At 37.8% G+C, this 21,894-nt stretch overlaps 1 protein-coding gene across 11 annotated transcripts in view; it reads left to right on the forward strand.

Annotated features, from left to right (window-relative positions):
• The window catches only part of kiaa1109 (KIAA1109 ortholog), a 188,069-nt gene that overhangs the window by 4,197 nt on the left and 161,978 nt on the right, over window positions 1-21,894 (forward strand). For all 11 annotated transcript variants that reach the window (XM_028438564.1, XM_028438569.1, XM_028438571.1 and 8 more), the window contains exons 2-8: window positions 8,913-9,045; window positions 14,886-15,002; window positions 15,284-15,362; window positions 15,433-15,497; window positions 17,547-17,721; window positions 19,042-19,123; window positions 19,219-19,412. In XM_028438564.1, the coding sequence (XP_028294365.1) occupies window positions 8,940-9,045; window positions 14,886-15,002; window positions 15,284-15,362; window positions 15,433-15,497; window positions 17,547-17,721; window positions 19,042-19,123; window positions 19,219-19,412 (818 nt within the window). In that variant the 5' untranslated portion in view covers window positions 8,913-8,939. The remainder of the gene's footprint in view (window positions 1-8,912; window positions 9,046-14,885; window positions 15,003-15,283; window positions 15,363-15,432; window positions 15,498-17,546; window positions 17,722-19,041; window positions 19,124-19,218; window positions 19,413-21,894) is intronic.

Consider the following 21,894-nt stretch of genomic DNA (forward strand, 5'->3'; position numbering starts at 1 on the left):
TCAGATTTAATACTTTACTATGGAAGGATAAAAACTAAACATGTCACACATGTGAAATAAATGTTAGCATAAATAATAATGTCACTATTCATCCGTCCCAACTTGTGAAACGCAATATTTCACGTGTTCACAGACAAAGCTGGTCCCATTAGACTAATGTAACTATTGAGATTATTAGACCTAAATATACTGAAGGATTAAATCATCAGCTTGATCTGGTTTAATTATAGGAAATCATAGAGATATTTATTAACCATAACTTTATGTAACTCATTATCAGATAAATGAAACAAGATTCAGCAGCAGTAAAAACACTAATGGAGTTATTTGTGTTATTCATGTGCTTTTTTTCTCTTTTTTTTTAATTATTTTCATTTCAAGTGAGGAAAGAAATACATTTCATACAATAACACTAATAGATGATCCACATGCACAAATATCAGCTCATGAACTCTTTGAGTCAGCAGTTATTGTAGCCTTTGTTAATGTGTCGAGTGTTGATGTATTCACATTTATTTGTGTTTGTAAGGAACCTGTTTACACTAAGTTGTGAATTTTTTAATTTATTTTATTTATAGTTTTTATTTATTGTGATATTTTTCTTTATTGTGATAAATACCAGAAATTATCGGGATAATTTTTTTGTCAATATTGCCCACCTTTAGTTCCTACATTCATGCAAAGACTGGGATTCTTTGGTAGTACAAAACCTTCTGCTAACTAAATAAGCACCTGTCTTCTAGGGTTTTTTATTTACTTTTAAACTTTTTATTGGTGAGTATTTATATATTGACAGGATTAGACAAACACAATACAAGACTAACATATGAGGTCATGGGATGAAAGTGAATCAAGGCAAATTTAGAATCTTTACAATGTAATGTCACAGAAAAATGTTAAATATCTGTCTTATTGGCTAAATAAATACACCATTTTTTCCACCGTTTTTTCCCCAATTCCTTTTGGAGTCATATAGAGTGGGTCATCTGTTCTAGGACATGTAGATGCTTAACAATATTAACAAAAGGCTGGCGATGGGACCATTTTTTTTGGAGCCAGCATTTTGTAATGGCCTTTTTACTTGTAGCTAGCAGAATCTTCAGGAGGTAAATGTCATCTTTACTCAGTCCATCAGAAATATGATCTATATAAAAAGATGTAAAGGTTGTGCTGAAACTAAACCCCAGTATATTTCAGATCATTGTTTCTACTTCCTTCCAGAAGGTCTGAATAGAAGGACAGGACCAGAAAACATTGGCATGATCTTCCATCATTTCGCCACATTCCCTCCAGCAAGTTGACTGGGAACCAGTTTGTTTATTCTTCTGTTTGGGAATTATAAAAAACTGAATCAGATTCTTCCAACAGAAGTCTCTCCAGGTTAGAGAATTGGTGGTAGATGATGATTGTGTTTTCCACAGATATTTCAATATCCAGTTCCTTTTCCCATCCCTGCTTTATAAAGTCTCTGCTATCCTCATCCTTATCCTATAGTTTGCTTATGAGATGTTTATTGTTTTGTGAGTTATATGCATGAATGAGTTATATATGAATCACCACTGGTGGATCTTTTGGGTTCGGGCCTTTTCCACCTTTTTCTTATCCCATATATCGTGAAAATGTTGAAATTTGTTTGTTCCATTCTCAAACTGTTTCTGTGGAATATCTATTGAAAGTGGAAAAGGTATAATAATCTCGGGAGAATATTCATTTTAAGCGATCTGATTCTGCTGCCAAAGTCAAGAGGGAGCAAGCCCCACCCATTGAGGTCATTGTATATTTTTTTGCTAATACGGTTATAGTTAATAGAAAATAGCTGCCTCAGGCCTTTGGGCAAATTTACTCCCAAATATTTGATGTGGGATGAATGCCAATTGAAGTTATACCTTGCTATAAGTTCTTGTGTGGGTGTGTAGTTAAATATCATAACCTGGGTTTTGTGTATGTTGAGGACATATCCTGAGTATGACCCATATGTTTCCAGAATTCTCATTAATAATGGCAGGCCTGAATCTGGTTCCATGATTGTGACCAAGACATCATCCGCGTACAAGCCCACTTTATTTTCCACTCCCCCCATGGAGATACCCCTAATCCTGTCTCGTGTCTGATTGCTTGGGCTAGAGGTTCAATGAATAAATGAAAAAGACTGGGACTAGCGGGACACCCTTTCCCACAGCCGTGTTGCAAAGTTGTGGAGTTGGAAAGACTAGCGTTTACCTTAATTCTTGCAGTAGGGGTGGATACAACGGTCTTCTAGGGTTTTTTAAAAAAACTGTTAGTCCTGCTTTACTAGGGCTGGGCGATATGGCCTTTTATAAATACCGCGATATTTTTAGGCCATGTCACGATACACGATATATATCTCGATATTTTGCATTACCCTTGAATTAACACTTTGATGCACAAAATCACACCAGTATGATGATTCTATATGTCTACATTAAAACATTCTTGATCATACTGCATTAATATATGCCAATTTTAAATTTTCATGCAAAAAAGGGGATATCACAACTAAGTCAAAGTTGACATAACTGTATTTATTAAACAGTGAGTGGCTCAAACATAAAATTGTCAACAGAAAGTGCACGTTCTGTGCAAAATTGTCACAGAGACATTTCAAAACAAGACATTAGTGCAGGATGCAACTCACATGGCATTTTGAAAACACAAAATTAAAGTGCACTTTTTGTACATAATGCCACTACAATATTTTAAAACAAATAGTGCCCTTTTGTGCATGTTGTCATTAAGATGACATTTCAAAAAAAAAAAAAAAAAAAAAAAAGTCCGCGAGTTTAACGGTATGGTCATTTTCAACACCGCACAGACTACAAGCTGCGATATATCGAGTATATTCGATATATCGCCCAGCCCTACTTTAAACCTCTGCAGAAATCTTCTGAGATATATTTGATTTGTGCATTAGTTTAGCAGCTTTCAAATGTTGCACAAGATCTCCACTAAGCTTATTTGTTCTGTAGCTTTGCTAGTTAAACCAAACCTGTTCCTCTTTCACATTGAGTGAACACACCAGTTTCTCTACATGAGCAGAGGAGAGAGACGCTCTCCTTTTCTGAACCACATGTCCTCAGAGGGAGAACAGTCTCTCACTGGGCACAGTGGTGGCACGAGCAATGGGTGCTAGTTTACCGTAGGAGTCCGTTCTCTTCAGTCACCACTGCAGAAGGCATTCTTCCATCTCACGTTTTCACTCTGACGTGTAGCGGTTCAACATACTCTGGATGGTCTCTGCTTCTACGTTTGTGTCTGATTCAGACACTCAGAGTTGTTTGCCGTAGTCCAGCCTGTCTGCCTGACACCGCCGCTGCTGAACCCGGATACGTTGCTGGTAGTGTTAAGTGCGAGCTCAGGCTGTAGCAGCATTGGCTACAGGAAATGGAAGTGTGTCTTCTTCTACGAGAAAATGGCGCACTGGGTGTTTATGTTGCATTACTTCCTCTGCTCTGTATGGAGTTTATCATTGTACTGCACCTAGGGAAGGAGCGGTGGTCAAATTAATCGATGCGTCAATTAATTTTAATGTGTTAATATGAAAAAATTGATACAAATCTTTAATTAATATCAATAATTTTCCTGGCCCTAAAAAAATATTGATATAGGCCATATTGTAATATTCTATATCACCAAAATAGTTAACTTGATATATTGCCCAGGCCTACTACTCAATACAGTGATGTTGCTCGGTGCGCGTCCTGCGTCCCTGACGCATAAAAATCTAAAAGGATGCATTAAATTCACTATCCGTGCGTCCCAGGGACGTACCTCATTTTTCCCATGAAAAACGACACATTGTGAACAACAACTTACGTTTAAAATCACAGTAACTAGCAAAAGAAACCTAGCCGTCAGCGGACCCCTTTACAGAATCAGAATCAGAAATGTTTTATTTGCCATGTACAGTTTTAAGGACAGTACAAGGAATTTGACTTGGTGGTTGGTGCACAAAACAAACAACAAAAAGAAATAAAAGAAATAAAAACAAAACAACAAAGAACAACCCAGCAACAATAATAATAATAATAATGATAAATATAAAGGATGAGGGATAAATTAGCGCAGACATGATCCCCTTGTGTACATGCTAGTTTAACCGCGGATTTCAAAATGTTTCCTGGGACCGCTTATTAAGTGCACCGCCCTCCCCCTGAAAGCTCGGTTAATTTTTTGTGTAGGGCAGCGGTGCTCCGTGAGAACATGATCAGCTTTTATCATCTTAACCTGCTCAGTGTTTGAACTGTGTCTGGTTAACTAAGAATAACTCAGTCCTTTAGTTCTTTTTATTCCAGCCTTTTGTCCGTGTCTATAGGTTCACATTCACAGTCAGCTAGCTACCTCAAGTACACACGTTTCAGTGGGAACTTCCGGTTTACAAAATAAAAGTCTGTTGAAGCAAAGTTATTAGAATGTTACATTCTAACAACATCTCATCAGAGCTACAGTAGGTAAGATAATTTAAATTAGGTTAATATAAACTAAGTTGATCAAAACTTAATCAATAAACCTGATCAGATTCAGTAAACCATTGATCCCAGAGAGAAAATCAGGTGACATTAATGCTGTTCTCATACATCCTTATATGACATATAAATAATTAAAAAGGAGAAGTCAGAATAATACACGTCACTACAACTTATATCTACCTTTTAATTGTGTGTGCTTTATTTTTTACATACATTTTTGTTTAATTATGAGGTTTTTTTATTTTTATTATTTGTTTTGTTTTCTCACAGGAGTTATTAAAAAACGAATATTTTCTTTAAAAAAGATAAATATTTCTAAAAAAACACTGAATTAAAAAAATTAAAGTGGAAAAAGTGGAATTTGGAAAAAAATAAAACGGATTTTATAGTCCCAACACTTGATTAGGCCTGCTAGAGTGTGACAGCTGGTGCTTATTTACACTTTTAGGGAACTGCTGTTAAAGCTTTACTCTGCAGCTACAGCCACACATTCATAGCTTAAAATGTTGTGCTCACAATTTTCCTCTTATACTTTTAGTGGGAATGCTTGTATTTATCTTTTACTTTGCTTCCACAAGTAGGACTTAAACCGCTTTTCCTGTGCAGCTGTAGCTCAGTGTGATCAGATCCTGCTTCTACCTTTCTTCAGTAATCATTAAGGCGATCCTGGTTCAAGGGGGTTGCCTGCACAATTTCTCTAACTCTAAATAACTGTTAAATCCTCAATGACTGACTGTAAATGCTGTTAGTTCTCTGTGAGTCCTGCCTACAATTGTCTCAGCTTTTGGTAATGTGTACAAACTTGTGTTTATTGACAATAAACACATACAGCCAAAGGAGTTGACAATCCTTTTTCCCATTTCTTTTTTGCATTCCCACTTGTATTGTCATGGCAATGCAAGTTTGTCTAGTTGTTTTTGAGCTCTTGTGCTTTAGTAGTATGTGTACATACTTTTTTTTATTTGTAGCCTACATGACATACTGTATCTGTACTCATCTTGCGCGATTCTCCTGTTTTCAATAATCATCTTAAGCATTTTAAAATGTAAATTAAAAACAGAAGCTGACTCTTTTAGCCCTATTTAACATGTTTGGTATGATTAAGGGAAGGTAAAAGCCACAAAGTGTTTTTGAAAAGGTAAATTAGAGGCCCTACTAAGTGCTGTAATAATAAAAATTCAATTTAGTAAATGAAGGCAAAGCGGCGCTGCAGTGACTACCTATAATCTTTGTTACTGCCATTACAATTCAGCTTGTAAAACTAGGATAATACCCTGCTGGCATGTAGTAGCATTATCACAGCTTGGTTGGTAAAAAGATAAAGAATCCTTTCACTCTACATAAATTATTGAACACCCTCACTAAGGAGCATTTTAGGGGAGCTGAGATTAGTCAAGAATGTGAAATATGTTTCAAAGACACAAACGTACACATTTAAACGTCTGTTTTGCGTTTGGCTGCATCCCAGTGATTTTACGGCTGGATTAAAGGATGTCTGTCTGTGTCTGTCTGACTGTGTCTGTCTGTGTCTGTCTGTCTGTGTCTGTCTGTCTGTCTGTGTCTGTCTGTGTCTGTCTGTGTTTCTGACACTCCTACTGGTTCTGTGCTTCACTCTGCTAAGGCACATGCAAGCACATGTATATGTTGTACAGTGTTTCCACAAACTTAGAGCATCCTCACAATAAACAGGAACATTTGTTTTAAATCGCTCTCATGGTCAAGTATACATCACGTATAGAAACGTATCTGCTTATCATTTTCTGCAGTCCACAACTGCACAAAGAAGTGCTGAAACATGTTTGACCAGCTTGTGTTTTTTGCAATAAAATCTAAAAAGAAAGTACTAACTTTCTGCATTTATTTGTTGTTTTAGGCTATATTTCAGTTAAATTGCACTAAAGTCCATGTTGCACTAAAGTCAAAGTTTGCCATAGGCAGATGTTATTTTTTTATTTTAAGTTGTTGACACATGGCATGTTAAAGCCAATGTTTTTGAGTCTAAAATATGCCATGAAATATATTTCATACATAATGTTGTCATGAAGGTGTACACATTTACAGATTAGTTGTTTCTTAAGTCATATATTAAAGAGACATCTGTGTGTGTGTGTGTGTGTGTGCGCTCTTTCCAGTATACTGCAGGTCCCACATAATACCCTCATTTAGATTTTAAATCAGTCTTTTGAATAAAATGTTTGTTTCTTGTCTCTACAGTGTGTTGTGATGTATTTATTAGTGGAGGATCTATACCAAGAGTTAGTAACTACAATTCATCTCACCTTCACCAATTCAACAAATAACTTTTAGCTTTAAAGTAAGACTGGAACAAAGGTAAAAAAAAACACAACTTTATCTTTACTTCACTAAATGTGGCCCCTGAGAGGTTATAAATGTCAAAATTCTTCTCTGCGCCGGTGGGTGCTCGCTTGTGCACCACGCGATCCCCCTATGCTGTGAAAAAATGAATGGTGAGAAGCCTGTATTTATGGCTTATATATAAGAGGCTTTGTATGTCACAGCTTCACTGTTGTGGTTGGAAAAGGTAACAGAACCCTTGCTGTACATAACCTGTACTTACAGTACCTTATCAAAAGCTCTGTCATTAATCATGCAGTAATCACATACAGTAATGCTACACAATATCAAAAATAAAGCTGAAAGTTCCCAGTTAGACTGGATATGCTTTTATTACCCTCGTTAAAACACAATTACCAAAATCATGAGCGCTCCCTTTAGGGCAGATCTGAGCATTAACACATGCAGGAACAAGGGTTTGATGTGTTTTTGGAGCAATTTGTGCATTTTAAAAAAAAAAAAGTGATTTTTTGCCAGCGGTTTTTTTTATTTGTCTTTGAACTATCCAACTCAAAATCTAATGGAGGGATTTGGAAAAATTTTTCAAGAATACCCGAAATGGAATAAGGGTCATACCATGTCATTTCAACAAATGGCACATGCACTTTGGTCTCAAAAAGCTTCCAATATCTCAGGAACTATACCACGTAGGAAACTTGGTATCGTAATACAGCTCCACCTACTCTCTCAGAATATACAAAACACAAGCTACAATGGCCTCATGCAAAGGATTTTCCATATCTGTGTATAGTGAAATAACCCAAAGTTGGGGGTCCCAGCAAATCAAATGAAGAAGTTGCATAAAGAAAATAGTTTTTATATCAAAAAGTAACTGTTATAACTATAAATTAAAACAGTTATAGGCCAATGAAAATGTTAAAAAAAAAAGTATATTTTCAGATTTCAAGAGACTGTCACCCAGAACCAATGCGTTTATGTGACTAATCACTAGTGATGTGAACAGTCTACACCAGTGGTCACCACCTTTCTGAAACTGTGAGTCACTTCGTTGGTACTGTACTGAATAGTCTGAAAGGCTACCAGTTAGAAAAGCGCTTCTTAAATACGAAACGTTTACGTTTCACTTTAATTAAAAGGTAAGATCACAAGTTAGACTATGTTTAAAGTTTCAACATGCACACTTATTTTCTCCTAATTTGTACAATTGTTTCATTTTCATTACATTTCAAAGAAAATGATCATCTAACAAATGACTTTTAACTAGTCTTATAACGTAACATTTGTAAAATGTAACAATTATTTCATATCTTATGAAAATCAATCTTTTTTTAAAAAAATACATCTTAAATCATATGATATAAAACATACTACTGACCATACACCAGATCTGCAACATTTAAAAACATTGGTCACGGTGTTTTAGTGAAAATAAACATTTAAAGATGGTTAATTTAATGCTACAACCTTTATCAGTGTTTAACTTAAGTACTAACTACATCTGTCATATGTATTTATCTTTGTGACTTTGGATCCTGGAAAGTAAATCAGATTTGTGATGGAGCTCATTGGTGAGTTCCCAATGGCCCCTCACATGGTCCATGCAGACTATCTGGGGCCCATTGTGTTGGTGACCCCTGGTCTATGTTCATAGCTCTAAGCTGATCACATTACAGGGAGCTGAGACATATAAGTAGTTTACTGAAGACCCAAACATGTTCCAGACCCAAACACACACTGACTTTGTGACTATTTAGAGGAGCTGACATGTCCACCAGATAGGATGTATAGCAGATCCATTTCTATATTCTGAGAGAGTGGGTGGAGCTTATTACTATACCACTTTTCACACACACCCCCCTCACTAAATTGTCCATATCTCAAAACGTTTTCATCCAATCAAACTAAAAATGTACAGTGTGACTATTGAATAATCACGGAACAATTGGTAAAAAAAAAAATCAGAATTTTTTTTGACCGAGGGTGCTTGAGATCTCCTGAAAATTTGTTGAAATGGAATGACCCCTGTTGTCCTCTTTGGTGTAACCCATTATTCTGTCCTTTAATGACTCTGGAAATCATCTGTCATTTCTCTCTCTCTCTCTCTTCCAGACATCCGACTCAGAGCCGCCTTTAACCATGGATAGCCATGTGTCCAAAAACAATGAGAGCACCTTCCCCAGCTTTGGGGACCTGGATGATTTCCTCAACAAGCACAATTCCAATTTCATCTGGCTCCTAGTTGGTAAGTAGTCTGCCACGCTCAGAGCTGAGGGAAACATTCTCACATTCTACCGTAGCTGGGTTTAGCGACAATGAAAGCCTTTAGGGCTGTTACTGTTTAACTGCAGGGCTCTAAGCTGGGATTGTTCCCCCAGGAGCACATGTTCTGCTAAAGTATAAATAAATCAGCTTTAGTGCTCCCAAATCTTTTAGACACAAACAAGAAGCAGCACATTACACACCATTAATTTCCTCTGAACAAAACACAGAGAATATCAGGTGTAACTGTCCAAATGCTTTTGTGTGTTGGCACGTTTAGAACTTTCACTGCACGAGTGACATCCACCTCCTAAACAGAAGCTGGGTTTCTATTGCAAATTTTCACAAAACAAAAGTGTTATTTCTAAATGTCGATAAAGTATAATTGAGCTTTGAAAGTGTTTCCATTGAACGCTGTTGTGGGCAAGAGCCTCGTAACTCCTGTGAAATCTCATCACGGGAGACTTTGCTGCAGTTTGTTCCACTTCTTTACAGCATAACAACTAAAAGCACTATCACCATGTTTGCTGTGAATTCTGGGCTCCACGATCTGACCTGTGGCCATAGATATGAAAACTCTGGGCTCCACTATCTGACCTGTTCCATAGATATGAAAACTCTGGGCTCCACTATCTGACCTGTGTCCATAGATGTGTGAACTCTGGGCTCCACTATCTGACCTGTGGCCATAGATATGAAAACTCTGGGCTCCAGTATCTGACCTGTTCCATAGATGTGTGAACTCTGGGCTCCACTATCTGACCTGTTTCATAGATGTGAGAACTCTGGGCTCCACTATCTGACCTGTGGCCATAGATATGAAAACTCTGGGCTCCACTATCTGACCTGTGTCCATAGATGTGTGAACTCTGGGCTCCACTATCTGACCTGTGGCCATAGATATGAAAACTCTGGGCTCCACTATCTGACCTGTGTCCATAGATGTGTGAACTCTGGGCTCCACTATCTGACCTGTGGCCATAGATATGAAAACTCTGGCTCCAGTATCTGACCTGTTCCATAGATGTGTGAACTCTGGGCTCCACTATCTGACCTGTTTCATAGATGTGAGAACTCTGGGCTCCACTATCTGACCTGTGTCCATGGATGTGAGAACTCTGGGCTCCACTATCTGACCTGTGTCCATAGATCTCAGAGACCTGCTGGGTTCATACCTGACTAACATCTCACTGATGTATTCTGGACCAAACCCATTCACACATTTATAACCAGCAGCAGAACTTTACAGTCTCCTCTGAGGCTGACTGGGAGCCAGTGTATAGACTTTAAAACTGGACTACTGTGTTCTGACCTCTTTGTTCTGGTTCAGACCTGAGCTGCAGCGTTCTGAACCAGCTGTAGATGTTTGATGAAGACCATTACAATAGTCCAGTCTGCTGGAGATAAAAGCATGGACCAGTTTCTCCTGATCTTTCTGAGTCATTAAACCTTTCACTCTGGAGATGTTCTTTAGGTGGTAGAAGATGTTTTTGTGATAGATTTGATCTGATGCTGAATGTCAGATCTGAGTCAATCAGAACACCAAGGTTTTTATTGTAACCTTTAGATTTTACACTGATATTTACTGCACTGTTAAATGTGCATTCAAAGGACTTCAATAAAAAAGGTCCACTGTGCTCCTTCTACTTCCTTTTAAATTCAAACTCCAGTGACTTTGGTTCTCCTGTCATGTGTTGTTATTACAGAGGACTGTGATTAGTGCGTTGTGAAGAGAGGATTGTGGGATTTGTAGTTTTAGTTTTGGCACATAGTATTTATTTGGGTAAAGATAAGGGAAATACTCGCACTTTAGAGCCCTGAACTGTTTGGAATTGAGCTAGCAGCGGTGCTAGCTCCACTTCATATGAAGTCTCGTATTTATGCTTCTTAAACCATATTTAGATTAAATTAATTATTTTTTATTTGACGATGATTTTCATTTGTTCATCTATAACATTTTGCCTCCAGGAACAGGAGGACATAATGTCGCGAAGCAAGAGTAAAGCTAATTAATATAGCTTATATGGCTGTAGAACTCGTTCTAATGGAACGGCGTCAACATGGCTGCAAACCAGGGTTGGGTCAATTACATTTTTAAAATACAATTACATCTTCAATTATCCATGTTTAATTGCAACTCAATTACGATTACAGGGATCAACATTTTTTTTCCAATTACAATTAGAATTACAATTATTATTTTACCCCTAAAAGTTGATTACAATTATGTTCTCAATTACTAAAGTTAAATTACAATTAATAACAATTACTGAGCATGAAATAAATGACCCCATAAAACTTATTAGCTTTCTGTTAGCATCTCTAATGCTAATGGCTCAGTTCGACCTATGTCTTAAATCAGGTGTAAAATACACTAATAAATATTATCCATCTTCTAATTAGTTTCTCACCTATTGGATACCTTGTTATGCTTCCTAATCAATGAAAGTATTGTTATTAATTTTTTTGATGTGGGCGTTTAAGTCATTTTTGTGTCAGTATATCATTAGATATCCATTTTTAAAAATATTAATATGATACCTAAGAGAAGTGACAGGTAAACTTCATCTGAAACATATTTTAGTAATTATTAACTACGTATGTGTAAGACATAGAACTGTAACCTGGTTCACCAGGTTTGCATTTAGTTGAATTGTGATTGACAGTTGTTGTAGAATGTCCATGCCAATTACAAAGTCATTTATCTGAACTGAATTACAATTACCACAGCAACATATTTTTTTCAATTGTAATTACAATCCTTATAAGCCTTTTCACACGCTCGTAAATCTCGCCCTCGTTCAGTTGAGGATCAAAGGTCGAGAGAGAGAAATTAGTGTAATTGTGGCTTTTTTCTTTTCTTATCATGATGTATTTTCTCACCTAGTTGTTGTTTACATGATGCATTTACAAGATGAAATCTGGTATCCATGGTAATAATGACAAAGAATTGAGCATCATTATCAGTTTACCTCTTTCCAGTACAAAATGTACCAACTTATAGTATAGCAGTAGTATGGGGGCGTGGTCTGTTGGTAGTCCTCTGTAGAATACTGTCTGCTACTGGAACATATCTGTATGATTAACATTATTTTTGTGTGGGTTGCTTGTAGTTGATTTTGGTAAAATACAGTTGTGTGCGAAAGTCAGGGCACCCCTTTAAAAACAGCATATTTTATATATTTAAAAAGTTATATTCATATTTACTGTCTCTCTGGTATATGGGAAAAAAAGACAATATTGTCAGGAAACATTAATGCATAGTTACATTTTATTTTATAAATTGAACAAAATTACAAAAAATGAAAAACATAATTTGGCATGTGCAAAAGTCGGGGCACCCTACAGCATCAGTACCTTCAGTACTTAGTAACACCCCCTCTGGCAGATATCACAGCTTGTAAACGCTTCTTATAGCCAACAACAAGTCTCTGGATTCTATTATTTGGGATTTTTCCCCATTCTTCCTTGCAAAAGGCTTCCAGTTCTGCAATATTCCTAGGACGTCTTGCATGCACAGCTCTTTTAAGATCTACCCACAGATTTTCGATAATGTTTAAGTCGGGAGACTGTGAAGGCCATTCCAAAACCTTCAGCTTGCGTTTCTTGAAGTAGTCCATGGTGGATTTGGAGGTATGTTTAGGATCATTATCCTGTTGTAGAAGCCATCCTCTTTTCAGCTTTAGCTTTTTTACAGATGCTGTGATATTTGCCTCCAGAATTTGCTGGTATTTAATTGAATCCATTCTTCCCTCCACCCGAGCAATGTTTCCTGTCCCACTGGCTGCAACACAACCCCAAAGCATGATGGATCCACCCCCATATTTAACAGTTGGCAAGGTGTTCTTTTCATGAAATGCTGCTCCTTTTTTTCTCCAAACATACCTTTGCTTATTGTTGCCAAAGAGTTCTATTTTAACTTCATCAGTCCACAGCACTTGTTTCCAAAAGTCATCAGGCTTCTGTAGATGTTCTGTTGCATATTTTTGACGTATTTTATGATGAGGTCGTAGATAAGGTTTTTTTCTACAGACTCTTCCATGAAGGTCTTGTTTGTGCAAGTATCGGCGCACAGTGGAAGGGTGCACCACCACTCCTGAGTCTGCTAAATCTTCCTGGAGGTCTTTTGAAGTCAAATGTGGGTTTTGGTTTACCTTTCTGACCAGACTACGAGCTGTTCTCTCCGAGAGTTTCCTTGGTCTTCCAGATCTCTTCTTGACCTCCACAGTTCCCCTCAACTGCCATCTCTTAATTATGCCTCGCACTGTGGAAACTGCAAGCTGAAGGTTTTGGAATGGCCTTCACAGTCTCCCGACTTAAACATTATCGAAAATCTGTGGGTAGATCTTAAAAGAGCTGTGCATGCAAGACGTCCTAGGAATATTGCAGAACTGGAAGCCTTTTGCAAGTAAGAATGGGGAAAAATCCCAAATAATAGAATCCAGAGACTTGTTGTTGGCTATAAGAAGCGTTTACAAGCTGTGATATCTGCCAGAGGGGGTGTTACTAAGTACTGAAGGTACTGATGCTGTAGGGTGCCCCGACTTTTGCACATGCCAAAATTATGTTTTTCATTTTTGTAGTTTTATTCAATTTATAAAATAAAATGTAACTATGCATTAATGTTTCCTGACAATATTGTCTTTTTTTCCCATATACCAGAGAGACAGTAAATATGAATATAACTTTTTAAATATATAAAATATGCTGTTTTTAAAGGGGTGCCCTGACTTTCGCACACAACTGTATTTATTGTATCAATGCACATTAATATTCATAATGTATCTAACACTCCCTGTCAGAGACACTGTTTTTGTTGTTTGGCTCTTTTTTAGGGCCTTGAGTTTTATGTTCATTGTAAAAGAAAAAATGATGGGAAATGTGTATTATGTATATTTTTTGTTTACCATTGTATTCCCAAATGAAAAAGATTAAAAAAATAAATAAATAAAAAATAAATAAATAATGTATCTAACACAAGCACATTTTAATGAAGCACAAACGTTATGTACATTAACTCACTCAGTGCCATTGACGAGATAACTTGTCATTTGCGTTTTTTCACGGGGATTACTAGAAAACACCCTGGAGGAGATCCCTCATCAAGATCTAAGCTGTGGGGTGTTGTAGTGACTAACTGTGCCCTGAAGATAGAATTTTCATGGCAATTACACATACATTTATCTTAACTCAATTATAATTAAGATTATGACAGCATTTTTGTTTGTTACTGTCTTTTTATTGAGCTGCTATAACAGTGAATTTTCCCTCTAGGGATCAATAAATTCTATATGTAAAAAAACTAACATTGGAATAAAGAATTCCACAAAGGTGCCAAATGGTCTTCATCAGAGGATCAAAATTATAGAATAGAATACACATCCATTACACACTGTTAGCAATTACCCACGCTTTAAAACAGATAATAAGTAGATAATATTCTACTTTTAACTCCTGACTGTTTTTTTTATTGTAAATAGTAGATGTGGTGTCATGTTTTCTGTGGTCAGTCAGTTTAATGTTTGTCTCATTGTGCCATGTAGCGTAACTGTATGTTAAATAATATTTTTCAACTGTATGTTATATCACATTTACCTGCCTTAGGAGGACAGATTAAATGTAGCTATTGCACTAACTGGAATATTGATGTTGACACTGGTTGCTGAACACATTGATTAATATGTACTGTCCTAATTCAAATAAATAAATAAATGAAATGAAGTGAATTAGTAAAGGTTTTGTAATTGTAATTGCATTTTTTGTTGCTTTCAAATTGTCCCACAGAGCATCCGTTTGACTGGATTTGTGTTTCCTGTTTTTCAGCCACTATTCTGTCCTGTGGCTGGATCATCTACCTCACCTATTACAACTCTCGTAACATCGGCCTCATTCTCACCCTCATCATTAACAGACTCTACAAAGATGGCTACATTCACATTGGTACGTCCAGCCTGGTCTCTGCCTTCACTGGTGATTTATTACAGAATAGCCATCGCCTCCATTTGCTGAATATTCTGATGTGATCAGCCAGATTATTCCCTCGTGTTTATCTCTGCACAGCAAAGTACGACCAACCAAGTCATCTGTTGGGATGTTTTAGTCGTAGTTTTCTTTGGAAATATTTCCCTCCTGCCAACTGGAATCAGCTGCATGTTGGAATTAACCTGATTTTACCTGACATCTAATGGCACGGAAATGTGTGTGTGTCTCTTTCTCTGCAGGTTCCTTCTCCTTCTCAGTGTTGTCTGGAAAAGTCATGTTCAGAGATGTCTACTACATCAACCAGGACATGTCCATCAGGTCTACTGAGCTGTGTTTGTCTCTTTTTCTCTCTCGGCTCACACTGATTGTTTTGTTGTCTGTGTGACAGGATACAGGACGGTTTCCTCATATTTCGTTGGTGGAAAATGTACAACCCGAAGCAGAAACAGCATGGTGAGGAAACCAATTCAAAAATTGTTCACTTTGGTATAAAAGCATAACATTTGGCACAAATACTCTCTATCTTGGAAAAAGGTGTTGGCCACTCTAAAATTTAATATGGCCGCCATTGCTATTCAGTGGTTATTATATAACCAAAAAATGCTTGGATCGGGCCAAACAAGGTGTCAGCAGAAAGGTCTGGTCTGCCCGAGTCCAAATATGTGCATCGCCCTCAGGTAGAGTCTTGACTGCGCCCACTAGTGGCGAAACACTCAATCTCCTCAAAAAACTTAAGAAAAATCAAAAAATTGGATCTGCTCAAACAAGGTGTCAGCAGAAAGGTCCGGTCCTCCCGAGGCTGCGGAAGTTTTGGTGTTTTCCTGGACCAGGGGTAACCTCAGAGAAGTATGAGCAAATGGGAGGGACTTTGATACTGCTTTCTCCCGTTGACAGAGGTTACCCCTGGTGCAGGAAAACACCACGGCTTCCTGCAGGTGCAATTCGGCCTCCAGCCAAAAACAAACCACATAATCGGACTCCAGGGACTAAAACGCGTCCGCTGGTGCCACATTTTTTACAAAATAAGCAAGATTTTGCACCATGATTGAGTGTTTCGCCTCTAGCGGGCACAGTTCTAACACCACACCTTTCTGCTGACACCATGTTTAGCCCCATCCAAGCATTTTTTGGTTATATAATAACCATTGAATTGCAATGGCGGCCATCTTGAAACATGGCTGCCATGTTTAATTTTTGAGTGGCCAATGCCTTTTTTCAAAATAGTGGCCCTTAGAGAGTATCTGTGCCAAATGTCATGCTTTTATACCAAAGTGAGCGATTCTCTTGAACTATACAATGAATCTGTTGCCCTATAAGTTCTATTCCTATAACGTTCTTTAGAATCTGGAATAAGTGCAGCGCCCCGAGAAGGTGAAACTTTATATTTCACTAGAACTTTGGACTTAGTTACAATTGAAGCCACATGGATTCTATTACAAAAGACACTCCCATAAATCATTTATCCAAACTGACAATATCACGGGGGTGGGTGGGGGTGTATCACAAGTACACCAATAGATTCACCATCAGCATTTCTAATATGTTCACGTTCACCAGTTCTAGACGGGACAAAATGTGTTACATTTAATTATATTTTATCTGTGCCGTCCACTCCTTTTCCTGTGAGGGGGGGCAGTGCACATTATTATAACAAAAAACCCAGCAATAAGATGGAGAATATTTCATTAAATCACGATGAAAACACTTTACAAAACATTACACAAGGAAGGTAAAAATCAGTAAGACAAAAACTCACAATGACAACATTTCACTAGGGATGTAAGGATACACTAAACCAATGATTTGATTTGAATCTGGATTTAAAAAAAAAAAAAAACTCAAATCAATGACTGGAATGTAACTCCTTTCAATTTAAATACATAGAGATCATATTATGGAGAAAAAACAGATTAGTCATAATACAGATTCCTATTCTTTTATTTAAATTGTCAATATTTTCTTTACTGATATATTTTCTTCGTATAACCTTCTTAAACCTTTTGAACTGTTTGAACTCATAAATCTGAACAAACTGCACATTTCTTAATTTATTGACATGAAACGTTAAACTGAGATACAGTATATATTTTAAAAACATAAAATAAAAATATAAGAAAACATTTAAAATCATAAATACAGTGAAAAAAATAGATGTGACTTTTTCTATCTTCTCACCTTTATTAATTGTCCAACTTCAGGAAGCCAAAATGCTGCCACACCTGCTCTTTAAACTAATAGAGCTTGAAATCTTTGCCTGATTTGAGCTTTAAAACCAGGAAAAGCACGACAACTTGTTGCTGCTCCATTGATGAATGTTGGTAAAGAACAAACGGAGAAGGAGGAAGTTTGTGAAGACATTACAACGCTGGTTTTGACCCATAGATGAGAGGTTTCTGTGCCTAGAGAAGTTTCTACTCCAGTAACACAATGATTAGAGAATATTGAATTTGCTCTAAATTAGTGCAAAGGTTAATAAAATGTTTCGTCTCAATCCATCACCAGACCCTAAGGCAGAGACCAGACTACACGTGACCGTCAACGGCTTTGAGTTCCACGTCTACAACCGCACGGACCTCTACGCCCGGCTGCAGGAGACGTTTGGACTGGAACCCACACTGCTATCGCCCAAAAAAGATGAGGAGCGACCGAGAGAGGACCGGACCCAGACCCTGGAAAGGTACCTCGAGTCCACAGGAAAAGCCCCATTCAGATTCAGTCGTACCAAGTTTACTTTCAAACTTAACCTGTGAGTCATTCCATGTCATTTCAACACATCTTCAGGACATCACACGCACTTTGTTTGATTGGATGAACACATTTTGAAATATGGCCTATCTAGTGAGGGGGGTGTGTCCTTATTCTTCTTCCATGTTCATCTTCCAATATCTCAGGAACTCCATCACATAGAAAGGTAAATATGGTATAGTAATAAGCTCCACCTACTCTCTCAGAATATATAAATAGATCTGCTATACATCCTATCTGATGGACATGTCAGCTCCTCTAAATAGTCACAAAGTCAGTGTGTGTTTGGGTCTGGAACATGTTTGGGTCTTCAGTAAACTACTTAGCATATGTCTCAGCTCCCTGTAATGTGATCAGCTTAGAGCTATGAACATAGACTGTTCACATCACTAATGATTAGTCACAGATATGCATTGGTTCTAGACTCACACACTCTGGAAATATAAACATATACTGTTTTTACACTGTTCATTGGCCCATAACTGAATGTGGGAATGTAAGAAAAAATCTGATCTCTTTTGATTTATAGTATAAAAATTACTCTTTATTGGGATATAAAACGATTTTTCTTTTTTATTTTGTGTTAATTCACCACTCGCAAATATTGAAAGTCCTTGACAAGATGTCATTGTAACTTGGCTCTGTGTCTAATAATCATTTATTGTTTATTCGGTTTTCACTAGTAACGTAAAAAAATAATAATCACAAAAACATTTATTTTTGAAAACACTATATTTATTGTGAACAAATCTTTTTACAGTAATTGGAGCTGAAAATGGGAAAATAAATCACAACAAATCTACACATACCCTAACCTAATCACAAAACTCCACATACGCTCCTCATTAAACTGTTTATATCTCAGAAAGTATTCAACTAAAAGTGTATAGTGTGTCTACTGAATAATCACAGAATACTTGGTCAAATATTTCAGAAATGTTTAAACCCAAAGTGTGTGGGATGTTTGTTGGAATGGAATGGAATGACCCCTGTGCTTATTTACATTTCATATCTATTTCCATCACTTTGTTCATTGTTGATGTGACATAAGGTAAGAAGCAGAGAAATTAAAGTATTCATTCTAATGGTCAGGATTTCTACAGCTGATTTTTTTTTTATTTTTGTAGACACACACAGAGAGCTTCAGCGCTGGTCATGTGACAGACATATTACATGTTCTCCTAAATGACACAATGCACCAGTCCTAAACAGTGCTGACTACTGAGGCTCAATGTCTTTGATCCTTGTGCAGTGTGAACATCAAAGCAGAAAGCCCAGACCCCACTTCGTCATGGCGCTCGCTCATTCCTGTCATCAAAGTCAACATCAGCACTGTGAGTAGCTTTGATTTCAGAAAACATTTAGCAGGAAGCCTGAGTCACAGAGCGCTGAGAGTTTCCTTTGCTAACTGAACGACGCTCTGCTGCAGGGTCGCCTGGCGTTTGGGAACCACCACCTTCCCCAGACTCTTTGTGTCAACTTTGAAGACGCCTTCTTGACATATGCTACTAAACCCCCTTCTAGCCACCTGGACCAGTACATGCACATCGTCAAAGGCTCGCTGGAGAACGTGCGTGTCATGCTAGTTCCGAGTCCACGCTACCTTGGCATGCAGAACGACGAGTGAGTTCCTCCATTGTTTGACCTATTGACATGATTTAATGTGTTATTGCAGAGGATGGAGCACCCTCAACGTGTTTACTCCACTAGCTTCAGAAAGCTTTATTTCACTGGTTTCCCTGATGTGGGGGGGTTCTAGAACTGTTAAAGCTGATATCTGGAGTTTCTGAGAAACGTCTTGATGTCCCGCCCTAAACAGCCTCACTTCCTCCCACTGCCTCTCCCAATCTACCAGTAGCCACGCCTCTACTTTTCTGCATGCGCATTGCGGAACATAACAAGGTCACATTGATATATGTCTATGGGTCAGGTAAGAGCTAAAATCATATTTACCTGTTTGATGTTGTGAAACGCGGCCTTGTTTTCGTGCAAAGTTCCACATTCACTTTGATTGGCAGTCACAAAAACAGGGAGTAGAAACCTATTGGCTGGGCGCACTCAGCAATTGTTTCCATTTGTTTAGTGGTCTATAGGATGAAGGAGGGACTTATATACATTAATGTATATGAATGACCACCAGCAGTAGACCAAAATAAAAGAATAGTTTTTATGTGTTTTAAATGAAGCATACATAAACATAGATTTCTCAGAAACTCCAGATATCAGCTTTAAATGCCGGATTTTGCGGTGTATAGGGTGCTATTTTTATTAATTTAAAGTTGAGGGTGTGGCCAATGTGACGGTGCATTTTATGTGTGGATTTTTCAGTCACGTGTTTCCAGTGAAAGCAGGTACTGGGAGGCAGAATATTACTGACAGCCCCCCCTACAGTAGAATGACTGAACTGTAACAGCCACTGAACGTTCAGAAATCAGCATCAGAAAATGTGGGGAAAGTGGAACACTTTAATAACAGGACCGAGGCGTCACGGTCCGTGTGCAGGCTGGCGTTCGATGGTGGAGGGAAATTGTGTGGGCGTGAATGACAGCAGAAGTCATACTTCTGTTAAATATTCGTTGTTATTTATATATTCATATATAAAATATGATTTCTGATTGTTTCAATAATAATCAAATACTGGTAATAAATTGAAGCCTAGGGAGTGGTGCGCACGTCTGCATTTACAGTGGGAAGAGCAAATAAACAGTACAATAAGGTTTAAAATGTAAGATATCGCAGTCAGTTTTTAATAGTATTTAATAATGAACGGCATGAAGTTGTCAAATTATTGCGTTACGTTTTCAGGGGTGATCTCAGACAGGCTGATAGCTGACTTAACTGACACACACACACACACACACACACACACACACACACACAAAGAGAAAGAGCGAGTGCGCTGAAACACTTTATGATAGAAAGAACAGAATAAAGTTGCCAAATCACTACATTACGTAAACACGGAAATACACAGAAATCTCCGTTAACAGTAGTACAGCAGCCCTCCTACCTGCCCGTTCTGATTGGTCGAGTCGTTTGAAGGGCACCTCATCAGCCAATAGGGTGTGGACTATGCCACCGAGCAGCCTTTATGTGGATTGTTCTTGAAAAATTACTAAATTATTGGAATGCGTCCGATTCGGCACTGCGTTCAGTTGCCCGGAAAATACGGTAATTCCACATTTTAAGGGATTTGAAAGGTTGTGAAATGGAGACTGAGTATGTTGGTGTTTGTCTTTGTGCTTCATTTTTATAGCCTGATGACTCACTCCTTAATCACCACTTGAAACTGGTTTGTCTAGTCACAGAAAGATTTTAGGATTTGGTTTGGTTGTAAACACAAATCCTGCCACTGACTGTTCTTCAAACTGGTCTGTGTTGGGACCAGTGCTGTGCTAAACTGCATAAAGGATAGGGTGCAGGATAGAGCCTGATGCAGTTATGAGCTTTTTACGTTTGATTGTGTAGAAAACGCGCTTTTTACGTCCTACATGTCCACATTTTAACATGTCAACAGAAGACACACTGTCTGTATCTGATGTGTTGAACAGATATCTGATATCACTACTGTGTGAAAACATTGTCACACAGCAGCTGTGCTGAGAGTGTGTGGTCTGCCAGGTTTGAGGGAAGTTCAATTCAAATCAACTATTTATATTGTGCTAATTACAACAAAAATTATCTCAAAGTGCTATCAACATATAAAATTTGTAATAAAAAAAACAAATCCACATGAACAAGCATAAGCGACAGTGGGAATTAAAAACACATGACTGTTCTCCAATGTTCATGTGTGTGTTCAACCACCTTCAGCTACAGTGGGGGGTCCCTGCTCTCTGGGACCTTTATTTTGGGGGTCGCGGGCTGATCAGGTTGAGAACCACTGGTTTATGGAGCATCATTTCTAAATGTGTGTCCGAACCCGTCCGGCTCGGGTTGGGTATCACTACTCTAATACGAGACACACAAACCCAATAAAACCTCAGCACTAACACTTTATTGTTTTCTACATGTGTACAATGAATATTTATGGGTGTAATAATGACACGGGATATGCCTTGTAGAGAGATGGTAGTTAAAATTCAACGATGGGTTTGCAACGCAG

This window comes from Gouania willdenowi, chromosome 22 (assembly GCF_900634775.1).
Source record: "Gouania willdenowi chromosome 22, fGouWil2.1, whole genome shotgun sequence".
NCBI classification, from domain to species: domain Eukaryota; kingdom Metazoa; phylum Chordata; class Actinopteri; order Blenniiformes; family Gobiesocidae; genus Gouania; species Gouania willdenowi.